We start from the raw sequence: 27,193 nt of genomic DNA on the forward strand, positions 1-27,193 counted from the left end.
TACGTGCACCATGACTTTTACGTTGATAGAAACATAGAAATCAAGACTTATCTATGCTATGCCTTTGTTCCAGCTAGGTCAGAGTTACAGCAGGAATAACCTTCTTTAAAAGAACAATGTTGTGTAAGTTCTTTTTCTGAGGGTCACTGAAAATAAAACTTGCAAATGCACAGAGGATCTTGAATAAAAATAGAAAATATTGCATAGTTTCTGTGTCCTTATCATTTAATAATAATACGCTGTTACATAAATATAATATTGTTTGTTTATAACAAATTTTATATATCATTGATAAAATAATAGCTGCCACTTATTGAATGTTTAGGGTATCCCAGTGTTTCCTGCTAAGCTCTTTCTCTCTCTATATATAGCTTTATAGATGCATATATTAGCTTCTAGTTCAAACGCATCTGTCAACCTGTTTGAAAATTACTGATCTATCTTTATATTTGAATGTCAATTAAGAATTTTCTCAGAAACTTGGTTTTTCTCTAAATTAGTTTTCATCTAAAACTTTTCTAAAACCTCTCTGAGTTCTTATTTCTCAGTGTGAAAGCTGTGTCAATTTCAAGTTCATGATTTTTAAATTAAAGATGAAGAAGACCCTAAGTGCCGTTTCTTTTTCTTTTCCTGCAGCGTTTGTCCAATGGTTCTATAGACTCAACTGATGAAACTAGTCAAATAGTAGAACTACAAGAATTGCTTGAAAAGCAAAACTATGAAATGGCCCAAATGAAAGAACGTTTAGCAGCCCTTTCTTCCCGAGTGGGAGAGGTGGAACAGGAAGCAGAGACGGCGAGAAAGGATCTCATTAAAACAGAAGAAATGAACACTAAATATCAAAGGGACATCAGGGAGGTAGGTGATTCATGGCACTTTCAATCTTTGTTTCTGGAATGCTGCCTCTGAGATGCTTTTTCCATAATTTCCCATAATGGCATATACTCTTTACATCTTCACAAAAGACCATGATTTGGGATGCATTATATTAGTTATGAAACTTGTTGACTAAGGCAAAAATAGTTTACTTCATCAGCGCTTTAAATATGTATGGAAAGAAAGTGGGATATCAAGTCTCAGATAGAGTGATAACTTGCCACGATTTTTAATGAATTTTTAAAAATTTTAAGCTGTTAATTTTAAATAATCCTACATTTGAGTGTGAATAATTAATTGGTATTCTCTCAGCATATGGGGGTATTCAAAGACGTTACTTTAAATTTCCCGTCTTATTTTGGTTTTGTGTCTATGAGTGTGATTGTGTATGTGTGAATGTGGGAACCTTTCTTTCTCTATATATTCAGTTCTTACTAGACTTAACATCACTTCATCTATTTAAAAAAGAGTACTTGAAAGTTACTACAAAAGATACAAGGAGATGTTTTATTTGTGACGTTGCCTGATCATCTTACCGGCTAAGGTGAAACGTTTAGAATCTTTCACTTTCTCACTCTAGTCAATTAAAAAGAAATTATCTCTATTTTCAGAAATTTTGTTTTGTGACTTCTCACCTTTTCCATTTTTATATATTCTTTTAAATCATATATTTTTATCTTTTTTATATCTTTTCTATGTAATTAACCAGTTGTTATTATGAGTTTACTCTATGTATCCAATTCTTTTCTTTCCATTCTCTCTAGATCCCACTTTATCATACTTTATCTCCACCATCCCATCAAAGCTGTTCTCATCCAAGCATTATTCACCTACATGTTGTTGAATTCAGGGCTCACTTCTCAATCCTTTGAAGCACTTGATCCAGTTACCACTTCCAGGAGTACTTCTTCACTTGACTAATAGCACACCACGCTCCCCTGATTTTCACCCATCTTTACTTGCTACCCCCATCTCAGGCCCCTTTATTGGCTCTACTCCTCCCCAACCTTGGAGTGCCTTCCCTTTTCAGCTTACTTCATTCCCCTGGTAAGTTTATGCAGTTTCATGGCTACCAAAACTACCCATTGCCTTATGACTCCCAATTTATATCTGCAGTTTATCCTTGTCTGCTGATTTCCAGATGCCTATATCTAAATCTCTAATGGATATCTCAAAATTAACATATTCAAGACTGTTTTCCTGTTATTCCCCCAAGAAACCAGACTTTCTTGCAGACGTACACATCTCAGCTGATGGCAACTCCACTGTGGTCGCTCAGACCAAAAACCTTGGAGCTGTCCTTGGTACCTGTCCTTCACTCATGCACTGCATTTGATTCAGCCCTAAACTCTATTATATCCAACTTTAAGATATATCCATATGATCCAGCTATTCCACTGCTGGGTATTTATCCAAAGAACTTGAAAACACCAATGTGTAAAGATACACACACCCCTGTGTTCATTGCAGCGTTATTCACAATAGCCAAGACTTGGAAGCAACCTAAGTGCCCATCAAGGGATGAATGGATAACGAAGATGTGGTATATATACACAATGGAATACTACTCAGCCATAAGAAACGATGAAATCCAGCCATTTGTGACAACATGGATGGACATTGAGGGTATTATGCAAAGTGAAATAAGTCAGAGGGAGAAGGTCAAATAATGTATGATCTCACTCATTAAGTAGTAGATAATAACAACAACAAACAAACACATAGAGACAGAGATTGGATTGGTGGTTACCAGAGGGGAAGGGGGGAGGGAGGAGGGTGAAAGGGATAATTCGGCACATGTGTGTGGTGATGGGTTGTAATTAGTATTTGGGTGGTGAACATGATGTAATCTATGCAGAAATAGAAGTACAATGATGTACACCTGAAATTTATACAATGTTATAAACCAATGTTACTGCAATAAACAAAAAATTTTAAAAAAAGATTAAAAAATAAAATAAATATATCCGTAATGTGACCTCTTCTCACAATCTTCAGGGCTCTTTCTTGGTCCACACAACCATCATATCTCACTGGATTATTGCAGTAGTCTCTTGACTCGTTCTCCTACTTCTGCCTTTGGCCCACTTCAGTCTATACAAGACACAGCAGCCTGAGTAGCCTGTTACAATGTAACACAGCTCAAGTTACTTTTCTGCTTAAAAGTCTTCAATGGCTACCTATTCTACTTGCAGTAAAATAAAAGTCCTTGAACTGGCCTAGAAGCCACGTATAATCTCTGCTACCACCCTCCTGACCTCTTGGAACTCAGCTCCTTCTTTCATTTTAGCTCACTCTGTTCAGTTAAGGTGGCCACTAAACAAGCCAGATCTATTCTGTTGCATTTTCTTTTCCCTCTGCCTTTTGCTCAAATGTCTTTGCAGTGAAGTGTTCCCTCACCATGTTATTTACACACTCTCCCTCTTTCATTTTTTTAATCTCACAGCACTTACTACCGTCTGACACAATATATACTTTGCTGATTTACTTGTTTGTCATATGCCTCCCTCTCCACTGTACGTCAAGATTCATGAGGGCTGAAATTTTTTGTTTTGTTTTGTTTTGTTTTGTTCACAGCTCTATTCTAATCACCTACACAACTATTGAGCATATAATAGGCACACAAAAAATCTTTGATGAAAGAAGAGATATTTATAGATGTTTGACAAAACATCAAAAGGCATGGATGAGATTAGAAATGTACTAAAACAATGCCTACTGTCTCAGAAAAAGACAGATGATCCGTGAAGTTGTAGACTGCTCTACCACCACACAGATAGTGATGCTCGTTACACCTTTATATGAATTAATAACTCATAGATACGTCTCTCATCTTCATTCCTGCCCACAAGCCAAACCGAGAGAATTTATAAGGTCAGTAAAGATTTGCCTCTCTTCCTATAGCACTGTTAAGGAACACTAAGATTTCTAGCTAGTAGACCACCAAGGCTAGTTCTTGAGCTTTCGCTCATTTTGTATTTCTTCATCCTCTTAGTCCCAGAGATTTATCTGTTTTCGTTTTATTTAACACTCACCTCCTCTATCCAGTGTCTCATACAGGTAGAGCCCGGTATCTCTAGTTCCCCTTTCTTATTGCCTATGTTAAAAACAAAAAGAAAAAGAAAAAGAAAAATTCTGATGGTCTCTGGATGTAGGTGACAAAAAGCTGTCAGATGGAAAATATCAATCATCTGATGCCAGATGTTCTTTTATTAGGAATCCCTTTAATAGGTAAGATGTTCTGCTTTCACATGGAATTCTTTTAAAGTATAACTATTCTTATCAGCTCTAGAATTTCTATATAGTTGTATTTTAGAAGAGTTTCATGAGAAAGGAATATCTCTCATCATTTACCTTTGAAGGGAGGTTGCGAACACAAATGCTTTCAGAGTCACGCAGGCAATATAAATGGGTCAACCTGTTGCCGGGTGCAACAGTAGGAAGTGATAGAGTTAACAAGACCTAAACAAGGAGCCTATACTCTGCCTTCTTTCCTGGATGCATCACATTTGTGTGTGTGTGTGTGTGTGTGTGTGTGTGTGTGTGTGTATGTATGAAGGACACGGTGAAGGCCAGATAAAATACTTCCAAAAAAATTCAGATCATAAGCCATAGGCCCCTGGCTGTCTGCTGGCAATATCTTGAGGACCAACCATGAAAACTATTGCCTATATAGGTGCATTATATTTAATTTCTCACAACTGTCCTATAGAGGAGGTTCTTGTCATTATCCTCATTTTTCTCAGGTGAGGTAAAGTGACTTATCCAAGGCCTGTGAACTGCCCTCCTCAACACTCCATTCCCCCCACCCTCTAGCCCAGGAAGAAACAGGATCAGCCCGGCTTCAAAACCTGTGCTTCTTCCACTACGAGCAGCTTCCAAAATCAACAAGACGCAATCATTTATTCAGTGACAGCAGCTATCATAAAAAATGCAGCCACACTGTAGTTGCCCCTTAAATAATCAATCTCTTGATCTTTCTTTCCAACAAGCAAAAAGATATGAAAATCATGTACTTTAAAAAGGTATCACTTATGCTTGAAACTCCAGAGTCTGCTTTTATTTTCCTGAATAATAACGTATTCTTGGGCTGTGGTCACACAAAGTCTGCTGGATTGCAAGTTTTCTAGTAGGAAAAAAAGTAAGGTGATTTTTCTTGCTACCCTTATAGCATTGCTAGCACAGTATGATTTATATATTGTATAAACAATAAATATTTGTTGAATTAATTAAGGAAAAAACTAGGGAATAGGAAAAACTGACCAAATAATTAAAAACTGAAATGCATTTTTCTTTGCATGTGAGTACAGTCTAATATATCTAAAATGAATTATATATTTCATTAGTAGTGTCAGGATATATTTTTGTAATTATTCTTTGTCAAGAAATAAATCTACTCCCAATTGGCTTTTGTTTGAAGTTTTGTCTTAGTTGCTCCTTAAATTGACTGTGACCTATTAGGATACAGGACTGGATTAAAGCTAGGCACAGTACACATATTAGAAAACATAGATACAGTAGTTCCCCCTTATGAGTAGTTTTGATTTCCGTGGTTTCAGGTACCTGAGGTCAAACACTGTCTGAAAATATTAAATGGAAAATTCCAAATATAAACAATTCATAAGTTTTAAACTGTGCACCATTCTGAGTAGGTGATGAAATCTCATGCCATCCTGCTTCATCCTGCCCAGGACGTGAATCATCCCCTTGTCCAGCGTATCCACACTGTATATGCAATCCTCCTGTTAGTCAGTAGCCGCCTTGGTTATCAGATGGACTGTTGGTGGTATCGCAGTGCTTGTGTTTGAGTACCCCTTACTTTACTTAATAATGGCCCCCAAAGTGTAAGAGTGGTGATGCTGGCGATTCAGATATGCCAAAGAGAAGCCTAAAGTGCTTCCTTTAAGTGAAAAGGTGAAAGTTCTCAACTTAATGAGAAAAAAAAATCATATGCTGAGGTTGCTAAGAATACAGTAACTTTTATTACAGTATATAGTTATAATTGTTCTATTTTATTATGTTATTGTTGCTAATCTCTCACTGTGCCTAATTATAAATTAAACTTTATCATATGTATGTATGCATAGGAAAAAACATAGTACGTATAGCATTTGGTACTATTCATGGTTTCAGGCATCCATTGGGGGTCTTGGACCATATCCCCAGATGATCAGGGGAAACTGCTGTAATCTCATAACAGAGGGTTAGCTCTTCACTTTTTAATCAAGAAGGCTACTAATCGAGTATTGGATAATAATATCTCATTAAATATATAGATATGCAAAGAATTAGAATTTTCTGTGAGGTATTTAAATTACATTTTGTTTTGTGTAGAAAACCAGCTTATCTTTCCAACTTCCTAGTAAGACCTCTTCAAAAGTTCACTAAGTGATTAAATGAATGAATACCTATCAACTTTGTCTTTTTATTACCCAAAACTTAGAATTATATTTTTCATTTTACTAGATCTAAGTTACTGTAGAGTTATAGTTATTTGATATAGTAAAATCCAGTTTATACATAAACTTGAGGTCAAGAGATAATTGAATCTTTATGCAGTTCTTATCCTTTCTTTAGGCAGCAGTTTTCAGGAACTATAAAAAGCTTCCTTTTTTAGAATATCCAAGTCACACACAGGGAGAAAATATTTCTCTGACTTGTAAATTTAAAATTTATTTTTGGCAACACAGCCTACAGTTAAAAATTGAATCTCTCACATGAATCGCTGAATCAAAAATGCAATACCAAAGTCACATATAATGACTCCTGCATATAATGTATGCCATAGAGTCAGATCAACTAATTACAGGCAAAATAGTAATTCATAATAAAAAGCAGCTATTATTTATCGAGTATGTGTTGTATGTGAGACACCATGCAAAGCACTTAAAATATTACATCACAATGATGTTGTATGGTAGATATTAATATCCCAATCAAAAAAAAGAAGGAATATGAGGTGTAGAAAAGTCGAGCAACATTTACCTGTGATAGCAAAGTTAATAAGTATCAAAAAGTAGGATTTGGATCAAGTATGTGCTACTCCAATGCTCATGTTCTGAAGAAATATGTGTATGCCTTTAACTGAATTTATGGCTATTATAATTTAGTAGTAAGTTTATGTACGTAGGCTAGATTCAGAATTTTCTCTTTGGGCTACAAAATTGTCACAATATTCCCATAGTTCTGTATGAAAATAAAATTAACAGAATATAATACAGTCATGCATCGCTTAACGGGGACACGTTCTAAGAAATGCATCATTAGGTGATTTCATCGTAGTGTGAACATCCTAAAGTACTCACACAAGCCTGGATGGAATGGCCCAGTACACATCTAGGCTATATGGTACTAATCTTCTGGGACCACCATCATACGCGGTCTGTCATTGACTGAAACATTGTTATGCGGCGCATGACTGTATTAACAATTGTAAGCACTCCGAAGGGATCCTCTAAAATTAAAAACTCTACCCTCATTGGGCTAAAAAAAAATGATAAGGTAGAAAAAGATAGAATTTAAAATAAAATCTTTTTAAATAGTAGCTTCTGTTTGGAATGGCTAAAATCTAGAGGTGTGTATATAATGTTTTAAAAAATGTCTGGATAATTTTTGCCAAATTGGTGGATTAATTGAATTTCATACATCTGAACTTTAATACTAACCTAATTAATCAAGTAGTCTTTAATTAGATCTTGAAGGTCAGCAGGACTGAGGTGGACAAAGAAGGCAACAAAAACGCATTCCAGGTGGAAATGAAGTCACAGGGTGTATTAGTTTCTTAGGATGCCTTAACAAATTACCACAAACTGCGTGGCTTAAAACAACAGTAATTCATTCTCTTACAGTTCTAGAGCCTATAGGTCTGAAATCAAGGTGTCAGTAAGGCTGTATTCCCTCTGAAGGCTCTAGTGAAGAATCTTTCTTTGCCTTTTCTAGCTTCTGGTGGTTGCTGGTGATCCTTGGTGTTCTGGGCTGGTGGCAATATAACTACAGTCTCTGCCTCTCTCTTCACATTGCCTTTTTCTCTGTATGTCTCTGTGTCCTCAGCTCTTCCTCTCCTTATAGGAACACCAGTCACTACATTTAAGGCCCACCTTAATCCTGTAGGACCTCATCTTAACTTGATTACATCTGCAAAATCTTATTTGCAAACAAAATCACATTCACAGCTCCAAGGCGGATATGAATTTGGAGGTGGGGGGCACTATTCATCCCAGTACGTAGAGAAGTGTCAGGTCATAGAGCTACTTGTTGTCTAGGCTTTGTAGCTTAGATTTTACATCTGAAGGTGGAGGGGAATGTATAAAGGTGTTTAAGCCAAGAAGCAGTATGATCAGATGGGCATTTGGAATTATCCCTTGGTCAGCAGGGTGGAGAATAAGTAAACAGGAAAAAAGACCAATAGCAAGATGTCAGGTTAGGCTATTAAGTGGGAGTTAGGGTGAAGGAGTTTTCAAGGATGATCCTAAATTTCTGTGGAAAGTAGCGTCATTCCCTAGTCAAGTAATACAAGAAGAAGAGCTGATTTGTGGATGAGCAGGGGGACTAAGGACAACAGGATGAGTTTCATGGTAGGTATATTACTTTTTAATTAATTTTAATTTTTTGTACATACCTAATTTTTCAGTCAAATAATACCAAGAGGGTACAAATCTAAAAACACACATATACACACATACAGAGCCCCCACCCACCTCCCATCTCACTTCCCTGAGATTCTTTTTTTTTTTTTTTTGCTGAGGAAGATTCACCCTGAGCTAACATCTGTTGCCAATCCTCCTCTTTTTGCTTGAGGAAGAGTTGTCTTCAGCCAACATCTGGGCCAATCTTCCTCTATTTTGTATGTGGGTCACCACCACAGCATGGCCGCCGACAAATGGTATAGACTGTGCCTGGGAACCAAACCCAGGCTGCCGAAGCTGAGCACGCTGAACTTAAACCACTCGACCACGGGGCTGGCCCCCTGAGATTCTCAATTTCAATCCTTTTAGTTATTATTTCTGGTATTTTCTCTCTTATTTAAACTTAATCTATGTCTTGCTGTTATAGGAGGATTTTAACTCTCTTATTCTCTTCCTTCTTTTCTCTTCCACCCATCCTTCTGCTCTAGTTATCCCAAAATCACATTCAGTGTCACTATTATTATGACTGCAAATAATTTCTACAACTGATCCAAGTAATAGTTTCCTACGATAGTATTTCCTTTCATTGTACAGCTGTTTTTCCAGGATTTTATTAATTACCTGATATATTAATTTGTTTACTTATTTTTAAAACTGTGGTAAATCTTCCCACCCAATCCGACACTTTGGTATAATTTCAATTCAATTATGGTCAATTTTCAAGCAGATAATTTATCATTCTTATTTTTATTTTCTTTGAATCATCACTTTTTCCTCTGCCCTCCACCTCTGATCTCTACCAGCGTCTTTGTTTCATTGTTTCAGCTCTTGTGGGATTTGCCTCTACTATCAGTTTGAAAATCCAGAAGAAAAAAGTGATCAAGGTCCCTGAAGGAGAAAAAGCATAAAATCCCCAGCACAAATAATAATTAACCTTTGAGAGAAGATGGAACCCCTATTCTAAACTGAAAGCTAGAGGTTAAGGATTTATGTGCATGTGGTTAAATTTCCAAATGGTGGTGAGGAAAGATCAGGAAGTTGAAGGACTTTTGGAAAATTGGAAAAAAAATTATCTACTTTGTGGGTGTGGCAGGATTGGCTCTGGATCCTGGAGGAAAGTAACAAAAGGACCAATTAGGAATGAGTGATCAAAGGAATCTGGATAGTAATGTATGGAAACCACCCCCATCCCCTCAATTTCAGGCTCCTGATGCAAAGGAGCGTCCCACGTTATCAGGAAACCACACCAGGCCAGCGAGGCTGACGTCTCAGCTGACTTTTCCCAACATCTTCTCAACAAAGTAGTTTATCTACGTATCAATAAATTCCCATGTAAGCTGTTAGAAAGATAAAATCATCTCCATATTTTCTATGAATTAGATGATTTAAAAATTATTACTTAAAATATTATTAATGCCATAGTTTTACTCTATTTGCACTGATAATTGGTCTTTCCATAATTATGTGTTTATTGAATTCTATAAATTCTTTTTTAATTGGAATATATATAACAAGGGAAATGGTTAAGTTCCAAAGTTAATTGGTCAATTTATTTGTGAATATGATTCAAATTTACCTTTTTTTTTTTTTGGCCTCCTCTTTTAACCATTGAGTTACTCTTACTTATATGTGAAGAAGTGAAATCAAATTTTTGATTTCTCATGATGGTATTTATTACCCTTATTTGAAGATTGCTTTGCAATTTGGAACTGTAGTCACCATTTTACCATTTTGTGTGTGTATGTGAGGAAGATTAGCCCTGAGCTAACATCCGATGCCAATCCTCCTCTTTTTTGCCGTGGAAGATTGGCCCAGGGCTAACATCTGTGCCCATCTTCCTCTACTTTATATGGGATGCCACCACAACATGGCTTGACAAGCGGTGCATTGGTCCACGCCTGGGATCCGAACCTGCGAACCCTGAGCCACCAAAGCGGAGCGTGCGCACTTAACCACCGCGCCACCGGGCCAGCCCACCATTTTAGGATTTTATGGTTTGCAACTCTACCCATAACTGTGCTTATCTCTACTGTGTAAACAGCTAATTTATCTGCCACTTCTTTCCTAAGAATGCCAGTTCTACAGTAGGCAGTTTCAAAATGTACTCCACTGCATTTTCAGAGAGAGAGCTTTGGTTAACCCAAGATGTAAGAAGAATTAGGATAGACAAGTTGGGAAAACCCACATGAAATCTCGCATCCCTTCCATGGAAAGAAAGGAATGAATATTTACTTCAAGAAAGCAATAGTTTTTATATCTTACCATTTTGTTTAAATAAGGATATATGTTAAACTATCTGAGAATATGATTTGAATTTTTTATTATTTCGATTTTAGGCCATGGCACAGAAGGAAGATATGGAAGAAAGAATCACGACTCTTGAGAAGCGTTACCTCAGTGCTCAGAGAGAATCTACCTCCATACATGACATGAATGATAAACTAGAAAATGAGTTAGCAAATAAAGAGGCCATCCTACGGCAGGTTCAGTATCTCCGTATTGGTTTTGTTCTGGTCCATGTGTGTTTTCTCACCATTCTCACAAAACATGGAGTAAATAAAATAGGGTATTTCTTGGCAATCAAGCATCCTCTAAAATTTAGAATGGAGCTAACTAAACAGATGTGACAAATTTTCTAAACAGAAATTTGTCTTAATAATATAAAAATGGCTAATGTTTATTTTGGATCTAGACATGAAGCAAAAACTTGCTAAACAGTTTACATATATTACCTCACTTAAATCTAACCACCACCTGTGAGGTAAGCATAGTTATTATACTGAGGACACTAAGGTTCAGAGACAGGAACATTTTCTCAAGGTCACACATCTGGTAATTGCCAGAGTCAATAATGGAAGCCTAAGTCTCTTTGGCTCTAGAGCAGGATTGGGCAAACTATGGCCGTGTGCCAAAACTATGGCTTTGTTTTGTAAATAAAGTTTTATTCAAGCATAGCCAGACCCATTCATTTAATCATTGTCTATGACCACTTTTGTGGTACAACAGAACTGAATAGTTGAAACAGAGACTATATGATACACAAAGCCTAAAATATTTACTATCTGGCCCTTCACAGAAAATGTTTGCCAACTCCATCTCTAGAGCCTGGACTCTTAACCATTATCCTCCAGTCCCTCTCCCACTCCAGCCAATACTGTGACTTTCAATATTTTCCTATCGTGATACGTCTGAAGTCTTACTACTGATTTGTATTCCGTTTATCCAAGTTTATACTCACTAGTAAATTCTTTTCTTTTTGCTGCCATTGGTAAGAGCTTTTCTATGTTTTAAATGTGCTGAATTTTATTAAGGAATATGGATAAGTATTATATGAAAACACGAGAACAGTCGTCTCTTTGCACAGTAGGTGTGGTAGTGGTAGCTGATTTTAAGTCTAGAATAACGGCTGAAGCCCGAAGCCCCTGGTGGCTGGTGTTGGCTATCCTAACTGTAACTCTTGAAGTGTCTCTTTTTCCATCCCTGTTTCAGATGGAAGAGAAGAACAGACAGTTACAAGAGCGTCTTGAGCTGGCTGAGCAAAAGTTGCAGCAGACTATGAGAAAAGCTGAGACCTTACCTGAAGTCGAGGCTGAACTGGCTCAGAGAATTGCAGCCCTGACAAAGGTATTGCAATAAAACAATTGGTCAATCTAGATATACTTATAGAAATGACTAGTAATCCAAACAGAATCTATAAAGATTTTCTTTAGGCTTGATGAAAGTTAAGTTTATTTAATCTTTATAGTATTGGTCTGTTATTTAGATGAATTTTTCATATGACATGTATCTTATTCATGTTGACATGAATGACTGCTATATGAACGGGATGATCCCCTTGCCTATTTAAACATTAACAAAAGCAAACTAAATTTCGTGTCTTTATAGTTAATGTTCCATGGTAATATTTGCACATAAGAATAATCACCAAATATAAACAGATAATGATGATATTTAATATGTATATAGATGAGGCATAATAATTTAATAGGCTTAACATAAAATGTTTGGTATTAGAAATGTAGGAAATATCAGAGCAGTTGATTCCTTTCTGACTGTAGTATGAAAAAATTTGTCACAAGTTGGAAGTTAGATTTGTAGAAGTCTAAAGTCTAAAGCCATTAAATAGTCAGAAAGTGGTTTTAATAGTTACAATTTCTTCTGAAACAATTACACTCAATAATAATCTGAAGAATGTTCAAAATTATCTGCTATGCTATGGCCGTTAGATGCTGCAATTATCTGCATATTTTATAACATTGCAACCATTATAATGTTAAAAATGACTATTCTTACCTTTCACAGTTAAATGGAAATGGCATTACTTCAAAGTGTATATGCATGTCACCAGAATAAAAGTCCAGATTTTGTCACTTAAAAGCATGTTTGACTTTTAATATCAATTCAAAAATAGACACACGTTTTAGATGTTCACACAGTCGTTACTATGTGCTAAGTTTTCCACGCCACTGCAGTAAATGAGTAAGATAGACCTGTGAACTGCAAGTTACGCACTCTGGCATTAGAGATTATCCAAAACAATTGATGTAGCAATATAAAAGTAGGCACACATACTTGCTTCCCTGAAAAGATAAATAATTAAAGAGGAACAGCAGACTGATACCTGTTGGTTAAAATAGGGCAGTTCATCAGGTAGTGAAATGCGGACATTTGACCACGTAGAGCAGGATCAGAAAGTACTGGAATAGTTGTTTGTCTATAGAATATTGGAGTAACTGAATAAAACGTTAGTGTTAGTCTCATTAGGGTAATGTTACAATCTGGATCCTTCTATAGTCACAGATTATATCATAAACCCGTCTGGCAATTTTAGAAATGTGTGATTTCTAGGATAAAGATAAGTTTATCATTTAATTTGAGAAATATTCTTTAAACTATATAAAAATGTGCAAATATAGTAGTGGTATTCTATTTTTTCTTGCAAACACATTTTAAATTATTATAATATGAATTAAGATATGTATACTGAGGCTTTTTGTCTGAGGAACGTAAAGAATTTTTATAGAGTTATCGTATTGAATTATGCTATTTTAGAGAGAGTTAGGTGAGTGGCTAAATAATAAAAATAACTTGGGTAAAATTTTAGTGTAAAATGATCATTGGTGGTATCCTGAGAAAAATACCACAAAGTCTGGAACTCTCCCAAAGAAGCACAGTTTAAAATTCAACAGATAATTGCCCCATTTTTAACCTCTAAATATGACTGAAAATAAAACATAATTTCAAATATAATACTTGACTTGTGAGGCTTTAAATTAAATATTCCTAAGAATCCTTATTTAGTATATAAAAAATAACTTGAAATATTTGTCTCATCTTTTTTGCCCTTCATTTTATTCTCTTGGGCTCTTTTTTTTGATACATATATTTACTTGTGCACCCAAAATAATTTCCTCAGTTTAATCTTACTTAATCCTATCCTGCTAAAATTCCACTTCATCTGGACCATTTTGATTTCCTCAAGTAGATTTAGTAGGTGATTTTCAATAGAATTTTATTCTTCTTAAAAAGTATTAAAAATGCTAGAATTCACTCTGCTTCTCTTTTTTACCTCTTTCTTTTCTGGCTGGCTCTATATCAACAAGATTGTTCCAGATATACAGTTTTTAGATGATCGCCGTATTTAATATGTCATACACACTCCTCTAGTGCTGAGATTTTATCCTGAACACACTTCCTCTGCTTGTAAGATTTTTGTAACATTTGAAGATCACTTTTTCATTCATTCTCTCAAGTTTTATGGTGATGATGATCTTGTACTTTTTCTTGTCCTCTGTTCTCAAGACCTTTAGGGACTGTCTCTAGAAATGGCTTTACTTATTTATTTTTTCAATTTCAGTTCATTTTCAATATCTCATTATTTTTTATCATCAGAGTCTTTTTCTGCTTCTTAATATTTTTCACTACTTTAAAGTAAAAAGATTTCTGCTTAGCTGAAACCTAGGCTCCCCTCTCCTACATTTTGAATGGTATTCATAACAATCCCTCAGATATTTTATTTGGGGGTGCCTATATGTATTTTTTTCTACTTTTATTATCTGCTACCTATTTTTTTCTTCTCTTTGGCTCTCCTCTGTTTAACTTTAATTTTTTCTCCATTTCCAAATATATTCATGTTCTTCTCAGAAGCATTTCTGCCTGTAATTTCTTTTAAAATCTTAGCTCATTGAAACTGTCGTGTGTCACATTAAAGAGTGAAATCAAGGTAAACCCTATCATAATCCATCAAGGAGTACAAAAAAAATAGCAGATTATTCTTGTGTGACCCTTGTATTTACACCAGTTGCTTGAACTGCAGTCTTCACAAGGTGAGGATGAACACAAATCAATAGTGGTTGAAAAGGAATCCCAGTGTTTGTTTAGAAATGATGTCTGAATTTATTCTTTGGTTGATAAGACTTTTTCTCTTCTACTATGTGTGTGTGTAGGTGAAGCTCGTTTAAGGCTTTTAGAAAGTCAGAAGTCTTGAATAATGGCTATGGAAAAAACTGAAAATTTGGCTTTGGCAAGACATATACACAATTAACTAATAAAGATTTTAGGCTTCCAATCTTATGATTTATAATGTCTACTTCTTTAATTAAAATGCATATTCTCTCAGCAAGGACATAATTCATCTTGAATTCCATAAGGTATTTCATTCATTTTTAGTACCAATAAAAAATATCAGCAATGACATAGTAGTTTAAACGTGATAGAATTCTTGTTCAATCTCTGAAGTGAATTTTCAGTATTTGGTGTGTTTTCAAATAGTTAAGATGTAAACAAGTAGAAGTTTTAAGGACCTTTGAAAGACCTACTGGACTTCACTTGTATTTTTGAAGAGACAGTTTTGGGAATTGAGATCATCATGCCTTGACTATCTTGAGTCAGTCACCTGATTAACTTTAATACCACTAACTGCCTGTTAAAATGTACTTTTGAGAGATTACAGATGTATTTATGAATTTAGATTATATAATTTTGACCCATTTACTGTATTCTTAATTGAATTTTAAGTTTTAAATGATATTATAAAACCATTTTATGGCATTTGGGGACTATGGGAGCTTTTTGTGTTGCTTCTGCTTGGAAATTTGGGGAAAGAAATTGGTTATTTCTTATTTCTGCATTATTTTCCCCCATTTATGAAATAAGAATATCAGAAGGAAAATCTTACAAAATGTAAATTTTGAGTTATAATTTGCATAAGCACACCAGATTTGAAATGTTAAATGTTTATTTCACAGATTAAAATGGAATTTGTTGCATAAAATAGTACATATGCATATGAACGAATACATGAATAGGTTACTATTTCTTTTCAGGTACTGCATGACATATTTATATATAGTCCTATATTTGCATAAAGTAAGTTTCACTGTTTTAGAATGAACTTATAAAATGTAATAGAATATGCTCTGGAGTTAAATTTTGTAATGTTGACCTAGGGTCGTTTTGATGTTATAGTTACTTAATTTGTAATTATGATTAAAATGTTGATGTAACTTTACATGTAATCTGTGCATAACATACTAATACAATTCAGCTATCAGCAGTGTCACATGTGTTGAATACTCTGCGTCTGTGGTAACCTGACAATCACCTCCAAGACATGTAACTAACCTCGGCACTGGCAAACATTAGCTCACCAAGGCCCGGTGCTGCCTGTGTACTTCAGGGCACTGTTTTGTTTCCATAGCAACAAAGCAATGCAGAAGCAGTTTTGGAGTGGTCCCTAGTGTCCTCCTTAGAGTTCACAATTAAGTTTTCTTGTCCTCACAGTATTATTGTAACCTTGATAATTTGAGGACTTTTAATCATTTTCGTTTAAAATTTCCAATTAAAACTGTATCTGAGAAGAGACGCTAATGTTCTAGACCTACAGCCATAATGTGTATTCAGAAGTCATTTTGTAAGTTTGCCACCTAACTGAGGAAACTCAACCCTGCTTGAGTTGGAGACTACTCGTAATAATTAACCCCGTGGCTTAGGTTTTTCTCTGATTTCTACAAAGTTGAGTTTATAATAAATTTTGTTCCAAATTTATTTCACCTCAGTCATTGCCTTAGCATACTCCTCAACATTGAGACACATTGTTTCCATTATTTTTCAATAATATGAGAAACAAACAAACAAAATACAAAACTTTTAACAATCTATCAGAGACATAGTCTAGTGTTTGGTTTCCCATAATTCCAATTATTACATGACTCTTTCAGGGTTGCTTTAATTCACTCTGTAGTAGTCTTTCATTGCCAGCCATCACTAACCTTCCATACCTTAGGTTGATAGCTTTTTATTTCAGCATATCATTGTTTTTCATTTATAATCATCAACTGCATCATATTCACCAAATATCAGTGTAGTCCTCTCCACATAAAATTCTGTCTATTAAAGTATTGAATTTGCTGTCACACTTTTCTTTTAAGCATTCTGTGCTATGTTCTGTTCAGTGTCAGTGTCTTTAGTTCTGATTTTTCAATTTTGTCCCTCTCCTTTTCCTTGACTTGTTAGTCTGATCCAACCTCTTCTACCTCATCTGATGATTATCAATATGTTATGGAAGCTAAACTACAAGAAATGATCTCCATACGTAGGAAGGTAGTCCTACTGGACTTTACTTTCTATTGCTAAATAGAATCCATCTAAGTTTTTCTTTTCATTTATAAAAATTATGTTACTTTTATTTATTGATAATCGACCATCTGTGCAGTTCAGTGCTTCAGGAGCTTAAGATTGGACAATGGCAGGTTTGTGTTCAAACCATGCACAGTCTGCATGTTACATTTGGCTGATTTCATTGCTCATAAATAACTCCAATGTTTTGCTGATGCTTGGATGTAACAGGCCTTTGTAGCTGACACATTTCAAGCAATGCTGTTCAGCTGCCTGTTTAAAGAAAGTTTATTTTTTGAAAATTACATTTGCAGTTGGTAGTAGCTTGCTTTACATTTTATTTCAATTTATTAAGAGGAAAAGTGTTAACCAAATCTTACATTTCAGGTACATTCTTCATATTTCTTAACAGGCTGAAGAAAGACATGGAAATATTGAAGAACGTATGAGACATCTAGAAGGTCAACTTGAAGAGAAAAATCAAGAACTTCAAAGAGTATGTATATTAAGAACCACCCCCTTCAATCATCAGTTTATGGATTTATATTCTACATACAAGAAATGAATATCTTTCTTGATTATGGTTTATACTTGAATCTTATGGCTATGCCCTGTGCATTTTATTTATTTATTTAATTTTTTTTTGCTGAGGAAGATCAGCCCTGAGCTAACATCTATTGCCAATCTTCCTCCTTTTTCTCCCCAAAGCCCCAGTAGATAGTTGTATGTCATAGTTGCACATTGTTCTAGTTGCTGTATGTGGGACGCGGCCTCAGCATGGCTGGAGAAGTGGTGTGTCAGTGCGCGCCTGGGATCCGAACCCGGGCCGCTAGTAGCGGAGCGCGCACTTAACCGCTAAGCCACAGGGCCGGCCCCGCCTTGTGCATTTTAAAGAAAAAAAATTTCTACCAATTTAATCAAAACAGACATGAAATTAACTCCAATTTTAAAACTAGGAAAATATAAAAACAAACTCAAATACTTTTGTAAATGACTTTTGTCATTTACATACAAATTTATTCATTCTTTTCTTGACTGTAAGGCCAGGCAAAGAGAGAAAATGAATGAGGAGCACAACAAGAGATTATCCGATACTGTGGACAGACTTCTGACTGAATCCAATGAACGCTTACAACTCCACTTAAAGGAAAGAATGGCTGCTCTGGAAGAGAAGGTAAAATGACGGAAGAGTAGAATCACAGGAATGTTCAGCAATGTTCTTATGATCATGTTTGTTTTGTATCCTGCTGCAATAATTGTATTGCTTAGATGATCCATTTACTTTCTTTAATTAAAAAAAATCCTGATACCTTCTTAGAAGTGAATGAATAGTTTCTGTGAAAATGTGTAAGATCAATTTTTAATAAAAAATACTGCATGGTATATAAATCTTGCATAGTAACATAATCATATGAAAGAAATGTATTAAAATGTGTTACACCTTTGTGATGAAAATATTTCATTTATTCTTCTTCGCCTGGGATACAAAATCAAGAGTGATAAGACAAAAAGAAATATTTTGGGGTGTGCAGGGAGGCTTGCTTTGAACTATTCAAATATTTCAAGTAACTGCATCTACTGCTAGTCTAAAAGCCAGTTGTGAGTGAATTTATATCACCAATAGAGAGTTAGTGTCAATCCTACTACAGAGTTGAGGAATGCAATGTTTTCAGCTGCATTGTTTCAAATAAACTCCTTCTGTGCAGTCTACAGTTTCATTCACCATTACATATGTCTCATTGATGGTTGGCAGCTACCAGACCAGCAAGAGTTATGTGAGCTGGATGCCAGTTCCAGAATATACACAAAAGTTGGGGCTGAAACCCAGGTGGACAAATCATTTTGGAAATTTAGATTGAATGCCAATCACTACTTAAGCTAGACATTTTCCCCTGCTCCATACAATAAATCAAAATAGGAAAAATATTTCAATGAAACGTTAAAGTAGTTTGATTAATTTACCCATTAGGAAATCATAGGACATGCCTTCTTCCCGTTCAACTACAAATGCATGACCCCTATGCCAATTACTACAATCTTAGTTCAATTTTACTCCATAAATTTGAAAAGAATGTGTTACTTTAAATCATGCTTTGTAGTACTATAAGAAAAGTATAAAGCTTTTAACAAAGTATTTAAAACAAAAGTATTTACAACAGTAATACTTTTATGGCAACAATTTTTTAAATATCTGTGATGCAACTTACTTCCACATGTTATGACCTGTAACATTAGTATTTTAAATAGCTAAAATTTCATTTTTATCTCTCTAATAATTTAACTATTAGTATAAATTATTAATTCTGTGTTTGAAATAGAAGTCCAGAAATTGAACTTTTAAAAAATATGATCTGATAATTTCTTCTTTCTTCAGATAATAAAGTGAGTTCATCTGAATTTTTTATATCACCTTGGCTAATATTTAGCTCGTTACTCACTTTTTCTCATTGAAGAGTAACCTAATCATTTCAAACTTTAAAAAGGTTGAGAAAAGGCAAAGAAAAATAGCCTGAAAAATAATATTTATTCCATTCGTCAATCCGAGTGTTACGAAATAATATTTCCTATGTAAATTATGTATTTCTCCAAATGTTAAGGTGTTATGTTTGAATATTCTGTTGAAACTTGGTTTCTATGGCAACCAAGAAATAGAAGCACAAGGGAAGAAATCAAAGAAGAAACTTGAGTGATAAAATTAATCTACAGATTTAATTATTGTTTGTTTAACTTATGAATTATTTCTTTGTTTTTTTTTCTTTTATGTAGAATGTTTTAATTCAAGAATCAGAAACATTTAGAAAGAATCTGGAAGAATCTTTACATGATAAGGTATTATGCAAACTTATATTTTGCCCGTTTTTCTATTTCATATTGTGAATGTTTTGTTGTAAAACAAATTTGATAAGAAATAATTTTAGGATGTTATCTTTTTTAAACATTTTAACTTTTATATTACACATACAGAAAAATTTACATATATGAGGAAAGCTTGATGAATTTTTACAAACCAAGCAAATCAACACTCTGGAAGCCCCGCTCTTATTAGCATACAATCACTACTCTTATCCCAAAGGATAACCTCTATCTTGACTTCTAACAGAAAAAAATTGGTTTTGACTTGTTTGGGCTTTATATAAATGGAATAAAAATGTACGCACTAATTTGTGTATAGTTTGAAATATCATTTTAGCGGAAATGTATTAAGTACATATTATGCATAAGAATTATGTGAAGTTACATGTTTGTTCCTAGTTCCCAAGTAGCTGAAAAATCTAATTGAGGAGAGAGAACCCACCTTTGACAAAGCAATGAGTCCCAGAGTAGCAGATGCCAAGTGTCAAATGTGTGACATATATAGTAACATCTACAGGTAGGAGAGATCACTATACATTGCTGCTATAAGGAAGGCTTCAAGGAGGTGGGACTTGACTAGAGCTGTAAGGAAAGGTAGGACTGTGTTGCAATACTTTCAAATACAGAGCATGTGGCATGATCACAGGTGCTTGCGGGGGGGTAAGTAGTGAGTTTGGTATCTTAAATAATAATGGGAATAGCAGTTATTCTTGTTGTAGGATATGTTGTAGAAAAGGCAGATAAGGACTAGATTATGAAATGTTAAAAACTGTAATTGCTAATATGTCTTTTCCTCCTTCATCAGCCTGTAAAATACTTGTTAGCAATTTTGTCTTATTTCATTTCATTTAGCATAGGCAAATGAAATAATATAAAACTACTAACTTAAGAAGTGGTCCATAAATGTGTGTTGAACAAAAGATGGAACGAATGGAAAGAGAGAAGGGAGAGGAAGCAATAGAGGAAAGGAAGGAAGGAAGGGAGGGAGGGCGGGCGGGTGGGGGGGGAGGGAGGGGATGAGATAATAAAGATAAGAAAGAACAATTGTACATTTAACCCTATTGAATGCTACATATTATGATGTTAATTTAAAAAATAACTATTTGGTCCTGCAATCAGGTTGTACACGGTCTTCCAAAGATAGATCTACTAGAGCAATTCAATATGGCACCTAGAAGATAGCATCTAATTCTTTCTGAAATAGAAAGTCTACATGGAGGACATGACATTTCATCAGGCTCCTGAAGGAACATATGATCTTAACAAATAGATAAGAGTAGGGTAGAGGCTGGAGCCTAAGCAATAGCACAGAGAAAACAAAGATGGCTGATTTACTGAATCACCAGAAGTTAGCTGCGACTCATATGTGTTTAAAGAATTAGGTTGTGACCAGATTGCAAATTTTGGACTTGATCCTGTGATGCAATGTTATGTTATCCAAAACTCTGTGTGTTCCTGGCAAGATCCCCAGGACCCACTCCCCTACCACCTATCCAAGCCTTGTAGCTTCAACAATCTGCCTAGGCAGCCTGCAGTACTAATCATTCCGGTTTTTGCATCCTTCTTCATGTCAATCGCTAGAGGAAGCAAATCCCAGGTCATACCTCATTTCTGAATATCATCCCATACAGCTGAATACATTTCCTAATCTAACCGTATTTCCTATAAATCCGCAAATGTCCACTCACTTATCTATAACTCATAGTCCATCATTAGCAAAATCCACTGTGTACTCAACCTCTTCTCTCACTGTTTCTCTTCATCATCTTGATGTCTAAGATTTGAAGTTCCTAGGATTGTCCTTGGATTTCTTCTCTATGTTCATATGAGAAGAAATAGAGAACATATTTCATCTGATCTTATGGATTTAAATACCATCTGTAAATTGAGTACTTCCAAATTTAGATCACCTACTGAATCCTCTCCCCTGAGGGAGTTTATGTATTCAAGAGCCAACTCAATAGCTCTATTTGGACACATAGGCATCTCAAACTTATGAGTCAACCCCCCTTTGCCCCCCAAACACCACCACCTAACCTAACCTAACCTAACGTAACCTAACCACTGTCAGCAGTAGTCTTCTCAGTAAATCGCAACTTCTTTGTCTTAGTTACTCATGTTAAAAATCTTGGAGTTATTCTTGACCCCTTTCTTTATCTCACACCCCACATCTAGTCCAATAGCAAATTCTATTAGTTTTATCTTCAAAATATGACCAAAATCCAGCCATTCTCTCCCCAAAACCAGTGTTGTCCAAGCCATAATTCTCTTGCCTATGTTTTTGGAAGAAAAGTAATAATTTTATTTCTTCCGTGCCTCCCAATCCCTTTCAACAGTCAGTTTCACAGTCGTCAGAATGATCATGTCACTTCTCTGCTCAAATATCCTCCAATCATTTCCTGTCTCACTCAGAGTAAAAGCCAAAGACATTAAAATGGTTTCCGAGGCCTTTCAGGACTGCCCTTCCCAAACCCTGCAACCATACTTTTCTCAATCTATTCCCTGTCTTTCTCCTTAACCTCTCCAATCCAGCCACACTGACCTCCTTCCTTGCCCTCTACCTCATCAAATATACCCCCACTAAGGGGCATTTGCAACTGCTGTTCCTCCTATCTGCCATACCTTTTCCTAAGACATTCCCATTTTTTTTAACTCCCTCCCTTTCTTTAGGTCTTCACTCAAATATCACTTTATTGGAGAGCCCTTCCATGACTCTCCTATTTTCTCCTTCCTACCAACAACCTATGGACCCCATTTGTTTATTGTCTTTTCTACTAGATTGTAAATTATATGAGGGCAGGAAATTTATTAGTTCACTACTATGTCTTAGGGCCTAGCACACAAGAGATACTCAGTGCATATTTGTGGAAATAACAAATTAATTAATAAATACAATAAGAAATTGTAGAATAATTTTAAGCAAAGAATTTATTTGATCATACATATTTTGAAAAATGATACAGAGAGCAGAGGAATGTGTGGAGAAGGGATTGAAGAAAGCACCATCTCTGTGGAAGCTGACATTCAGGAAATAGGTAATAATTTAGGAAATAATTCAGGAAAAAGGTAAAAAGCGTGTAGAGTAGGATGATAGTAGTAAGAATAAAAAGGGCAAATAAGAGAAACATCGCAAAGGCCACACTGACAAAAACGTGTGGTGAGAGAAATGAGTTGAGTAAAATGTCAAGCACTGGCCACGGGGAGGGAGAAAAAAACGGCAATAGAAAATCCAGAAGGACACATTTAGACATTTATAACAAAATAAAAGTTATAATCATGAAAACAAAATTAAGTGCTTACATGAGCATTTAAGTAACGGCTATAAGACCACTCCTCTCTTCATATATTTACAGATCAAACTGATAGTGCCAATCTGAAAAAACTATCAGATCCACAAATACTTGTACCAGTATCAAACTAATAATTTGAACTCATATTAGGTTGTTAACTTTCCTTCATGTAAGTGATAATTTTTCCTTCTCATCCTTTTAATCCAGTCTTTTCTCCTTCACCCCTATGTCCTTCAACCCTCAAGATAGTTGAAATCCTTCACTTACTGAATAAATAAGACTTTTTCTTTGTTTTTGAATTGGCTATGATTTCTACTCTGCATTTTAAAGTAATGTATACATAGCTGTCATGACTTAATATTCCAATATGTTTACAAAAATTTACAATTAGTGAATGCCAGGGAATGTAGGTAGATTTTTATTGATTTCTGCTGTTCACATTTTCATTTCAAGGGGAAAAATCAGGCATATTTTGCTCTCATATCTAATAATCTTTAACAACAGTATATCCATCAGTTTTCTACTTTTAAAAAGCCATTAAGCTTCAGAGCTTGGTTTATCATAATCGAGTGTTGGTATTATTGGCATATGCATATCATCTGAGTAACACTTCTTTGATTTTTAGGAAAGATTAGCAGAAGAAATTGAAAAGCTGAGATCTGAACTTGACCAATTGAAAACGAGAACTGGCTCTTTAATTGAACCTACAATATCAAGGTAACATTAACTTAAAAGCTTATCTATGGTTCACTAAAAATCAATATGAACTTTCTTATGGTTTCATATCTCCTCAAATAAAATAAGTAAGTACCTCCTATTGCTCAGCAGTCATGGCTCTATTTTAACTCCTTACCAATTTGCAGTTTCTGCACTCAAAAATAATTCACTAATTTAGAAATACTTTCTGTAGATATGCAATAAAAATTTAAATTATTACCTTTTATATTCTGCATTTAATTATACAGATAGAAATACATAAAAAGTTCTTAAATGAAGAAATGGCGCTGTACATAAGGAGATTCCATCTCATTCCAGGAAGAGGTGTTATCCCTTTTCTCTATCTGCAGAAATGTTTTCAATGCTTAATGTTAATGAAGAAATATCATTGAGTATGGTCACTTGGCATCTACTTATTTTGTTAAAGTAATTGCAAATAAAGAGGGAGGGAGAAATTGCACATGGTTAAAAATACATTCAATAAATTTAACCATACTCATCTACTTTGGCTCAATAGCTTATCTTAAAAGAAGGAATGAAAAGATTGTTTACTCAACAGACAGATCAATCTATCTCAATAATTCACATATCATTTTCTTTTGTGCTTAAGGCCTTTTATTTAAAGTTGATAAGAAACCCTAGAAGAGTTCACTCATTTGATCATTTATGTGTTAGATAACACAATAATATCAGCTATTTGAAACTTTTACCACCACAGACTTCTGGAAGTCCATTTTTCTTGCTCTTATGCTGATCCTAAGAATGTTAGCTCCACAAGGGCTGGAATTTTTGTCTGCTTTGATTACTACAATCTCAGGACCTAAAATTTAAAAAAAAGAAAAAAACCTGGTATGTAGTATACTCTCAACAGGTATTGTTGAATGAATGAATATCTAGTGAAGTATTTTTCAGATACTCAGATGAAAAATCCAAATTAAAAAAAGAAATCCTAAAGATGCTTCTACTCTCTTCAATGTAAGTATTAATAAAAACAAAATACAGTATTTTGAGTATATCTACCTTCAGTTTAGTATAGGAAACAGTTCTGCAGGCATAAAAACACCCAAAGAACTTTTAAATTTGTAGGTTCTTAAGAAAATTCTGTTTATTTTTCTAAATCTTTTATTGTGATTTATTTATCTGAACTGAATTTATTAATTCAATGACATGCTTTCACATGGTGATGATGATGATGACGAAGAAGGAGAAGGAGAAAAATAGCTGATAGAATATCAACAGAGTAAATAAATAGAACAATCAACAAATTAAATGTATTTTTAAGGGACAAAATGGCCTTTTCGTAGTCTTTTTAACCTTTGGTCTCAGAAATACAGAGTTGTAGAAGTGTTGTCTAAAAGTTCATCGCTGCAGTGAGTCACCATGGGCAACCTAACAATGTGACGTTCATCCACAAAGAAGGATCCTCAGGGAAACTTGGGAACCACATACAGGAAGATTGTAGTAGAAACTACATGCAGCAGGTTGTAGCGGAAACATTAGACCAAGAACAGGAAGACTGACACTCCTAGGTCTCAGACATACAATTGTTAGTTGTTTGATTTTATAAAACTCGTTTTTCTTTAATAAGTTCAAATTTTATACATATTTTTACGTGAATTTATATAAAATAATATTTTTATGACTATCTCACAAGCTTGATTTGCAGATAAAATGACACAAGTGAGCAAGATGTGATTTACTGTTTTGTAAACATCACATCACATTGTGTAAAAATCACATCTTCGGTATAAAGCATTATAGGAATTATTAAGAGAGCTAAACTGATGGAACCTATAATAAGTTACTGAGTAACTGAATATTTATTAAACAGCAAATTATTTATTGAACATCCATGCTTCTGAATGCACATAATTAAAAAAGAAACAATAAATAAAACAGAAGGTGCACGAGAACTTCATCTACTAGTTTTTGATCTCACAGATGAGGAGGTGGGAAAACCTAACGTTAGTGACTATAACTACTAGTGATAAAAACTAATATCCTCTACTAGTATCTCATCTGAGAAAAAAGTAAAAGGAGTTCCAGAGTGGCTAGAGAAGGCCTGATTTGGCTCAAATCTGAAGAAAGGGTAGGATCTGGATAATTGAATTCAATGGAGGTCATTCAGGAAAGCAGAGGGATGGGTAACAATTTTTCTCTGAGAAAATTCATACTTGATTTATCTATGGAAATTCTTTTGTGAGATTATATGTGAGAGTTATGGGAGAGTCAGGAGGGGAAACTACATGGTTCCTTGTCTAAAGGAACCAGTGACTGTATTGTAACTTAGATCTCCAAGCGCCTCTCAAAATGTTGCACACCAAAAATGATTTAAAAATTGAAATGTATGGAAATACTGCCTCTGATTTGTGCTGTTAGAGAACCAGCTCACAGAGTTGAGTAAAAGAAGAGAGGTGAGCAGTAACTGCTTTAGATGAAGTGTGAACAATGGGCTCATCTACAATTGGTGTTGGCTCAGGTCTTTTGTTCTTTCAAGATCAATTAAGCACTTTCTACTTGCAAGACACAGCAGCTTTGGAGATATAGTGGTGATGGTGAAGAATATGTGTTCCAGGTGGAAAATACAGGAATACTAGTTTGAGAACTGTTTTAATAGAAGGAATACTGGGAGCTAGAGTATTATGTGACAATGGGACTTCTAAGTTGAGATTTTAAAAATGCTAGCCGCGTATATGTGTGAAGAGCCTATTTCCAGCAGAAAGAACAGCATGGTTAAAAGGTCAGAAGTGAAAGAAAGTGTGAGTTATTGAAAGAATTGAAAGAAAATCAGTGAAGCTGGATGGAGAGAGTAAGGCAGAGAGTAACTAGAAGTGAGCTGAAAAGTAGGCAGAGCCCAGATTGTAGAGGGCCTTGTAAGGATATCGAAGAGTTTTCAGCAGAACATCAATGGGAGCAGATCTGTGTTTTGTTTCATGTTTTTATAAATGACCTGGACTTGAGAGATAAAGCAACAAGGCAACAGTACTCATAGGATGACGACTTGTAATTTTAGAAACTACTCTGTTGCCCAAAGAGACATTACCTTAAGCAGCCACAGATAAAATGTCCGTAGAATGATCTGAGCTAGATAGTTCAGACCATATTATAATCAATTTCATACATTCATTATCTTGCCTGATATTTATCAAGTGCTTGCTATATGCAAGGAGTACCTCCTTGAGCATACAATGGTGACTAAAATCTGATCTTTGTCTT

The 27,193-nt window shown here is 34.9% G+C and overlaps 1 protein-coding gene across 3 annotated transcripts in view; it reads left to right on the forward strand.

Annotated features, from left to right (window-relative positions):
* The window catches only part of PPFIA2 (PPFI scaffold protein A2), a 466,644-nt gene that overhangs the window by 345,854 nt on the left and 93,597 nt on the right, over nt 1-27,193 (forward strand). For all 3 annotated transcript variants that reach the window (XM_014796194.2, XM_087449132.1, XM_087449134.1), the window contains 7 exons: nt 637-858; nt 10,838-10,984; nt 11,991-12,125; nt 17,530-17,613; nt 18,160-18,291; nt 19,884-19,946; nt 23,886-23,977. In XM_014796194.2, coding sequence (XP_014651680.1) covers nt 637-858; nt 10,838-10,984; nt 11,991-12,125; nt 17,530-17,613; nt 18,160-18,291; nt 19,884-19,946; nt 23,886-23,977 — 875 coding nt within the window. The remainder of the gene's footprint in view (nt 1-636; nt 859-10,837; nt 10,985-11,990; nt 12,126-17,529; nt 17,614-18,159; nt 18,292-19,883; nt 19,947-23,885; nt 23,978-27,193) is intronic.

The sequence above is a fragment of the Ceratotherium simum genome, chromosome 25, assembly GCF_057802395.1.
Source record: "Ceratotherium simum simum isolate JZ-2026a chromosome 25, ASM5780239v1, whole genome shotgun sequence".
NCBI classification, from domain to species: Eukaryota; Metazoa; Chordata; class Mammalia; order Perissodactyla; family Rhinocerotidae; genus Ceratotherium; species Ceratotherium simum.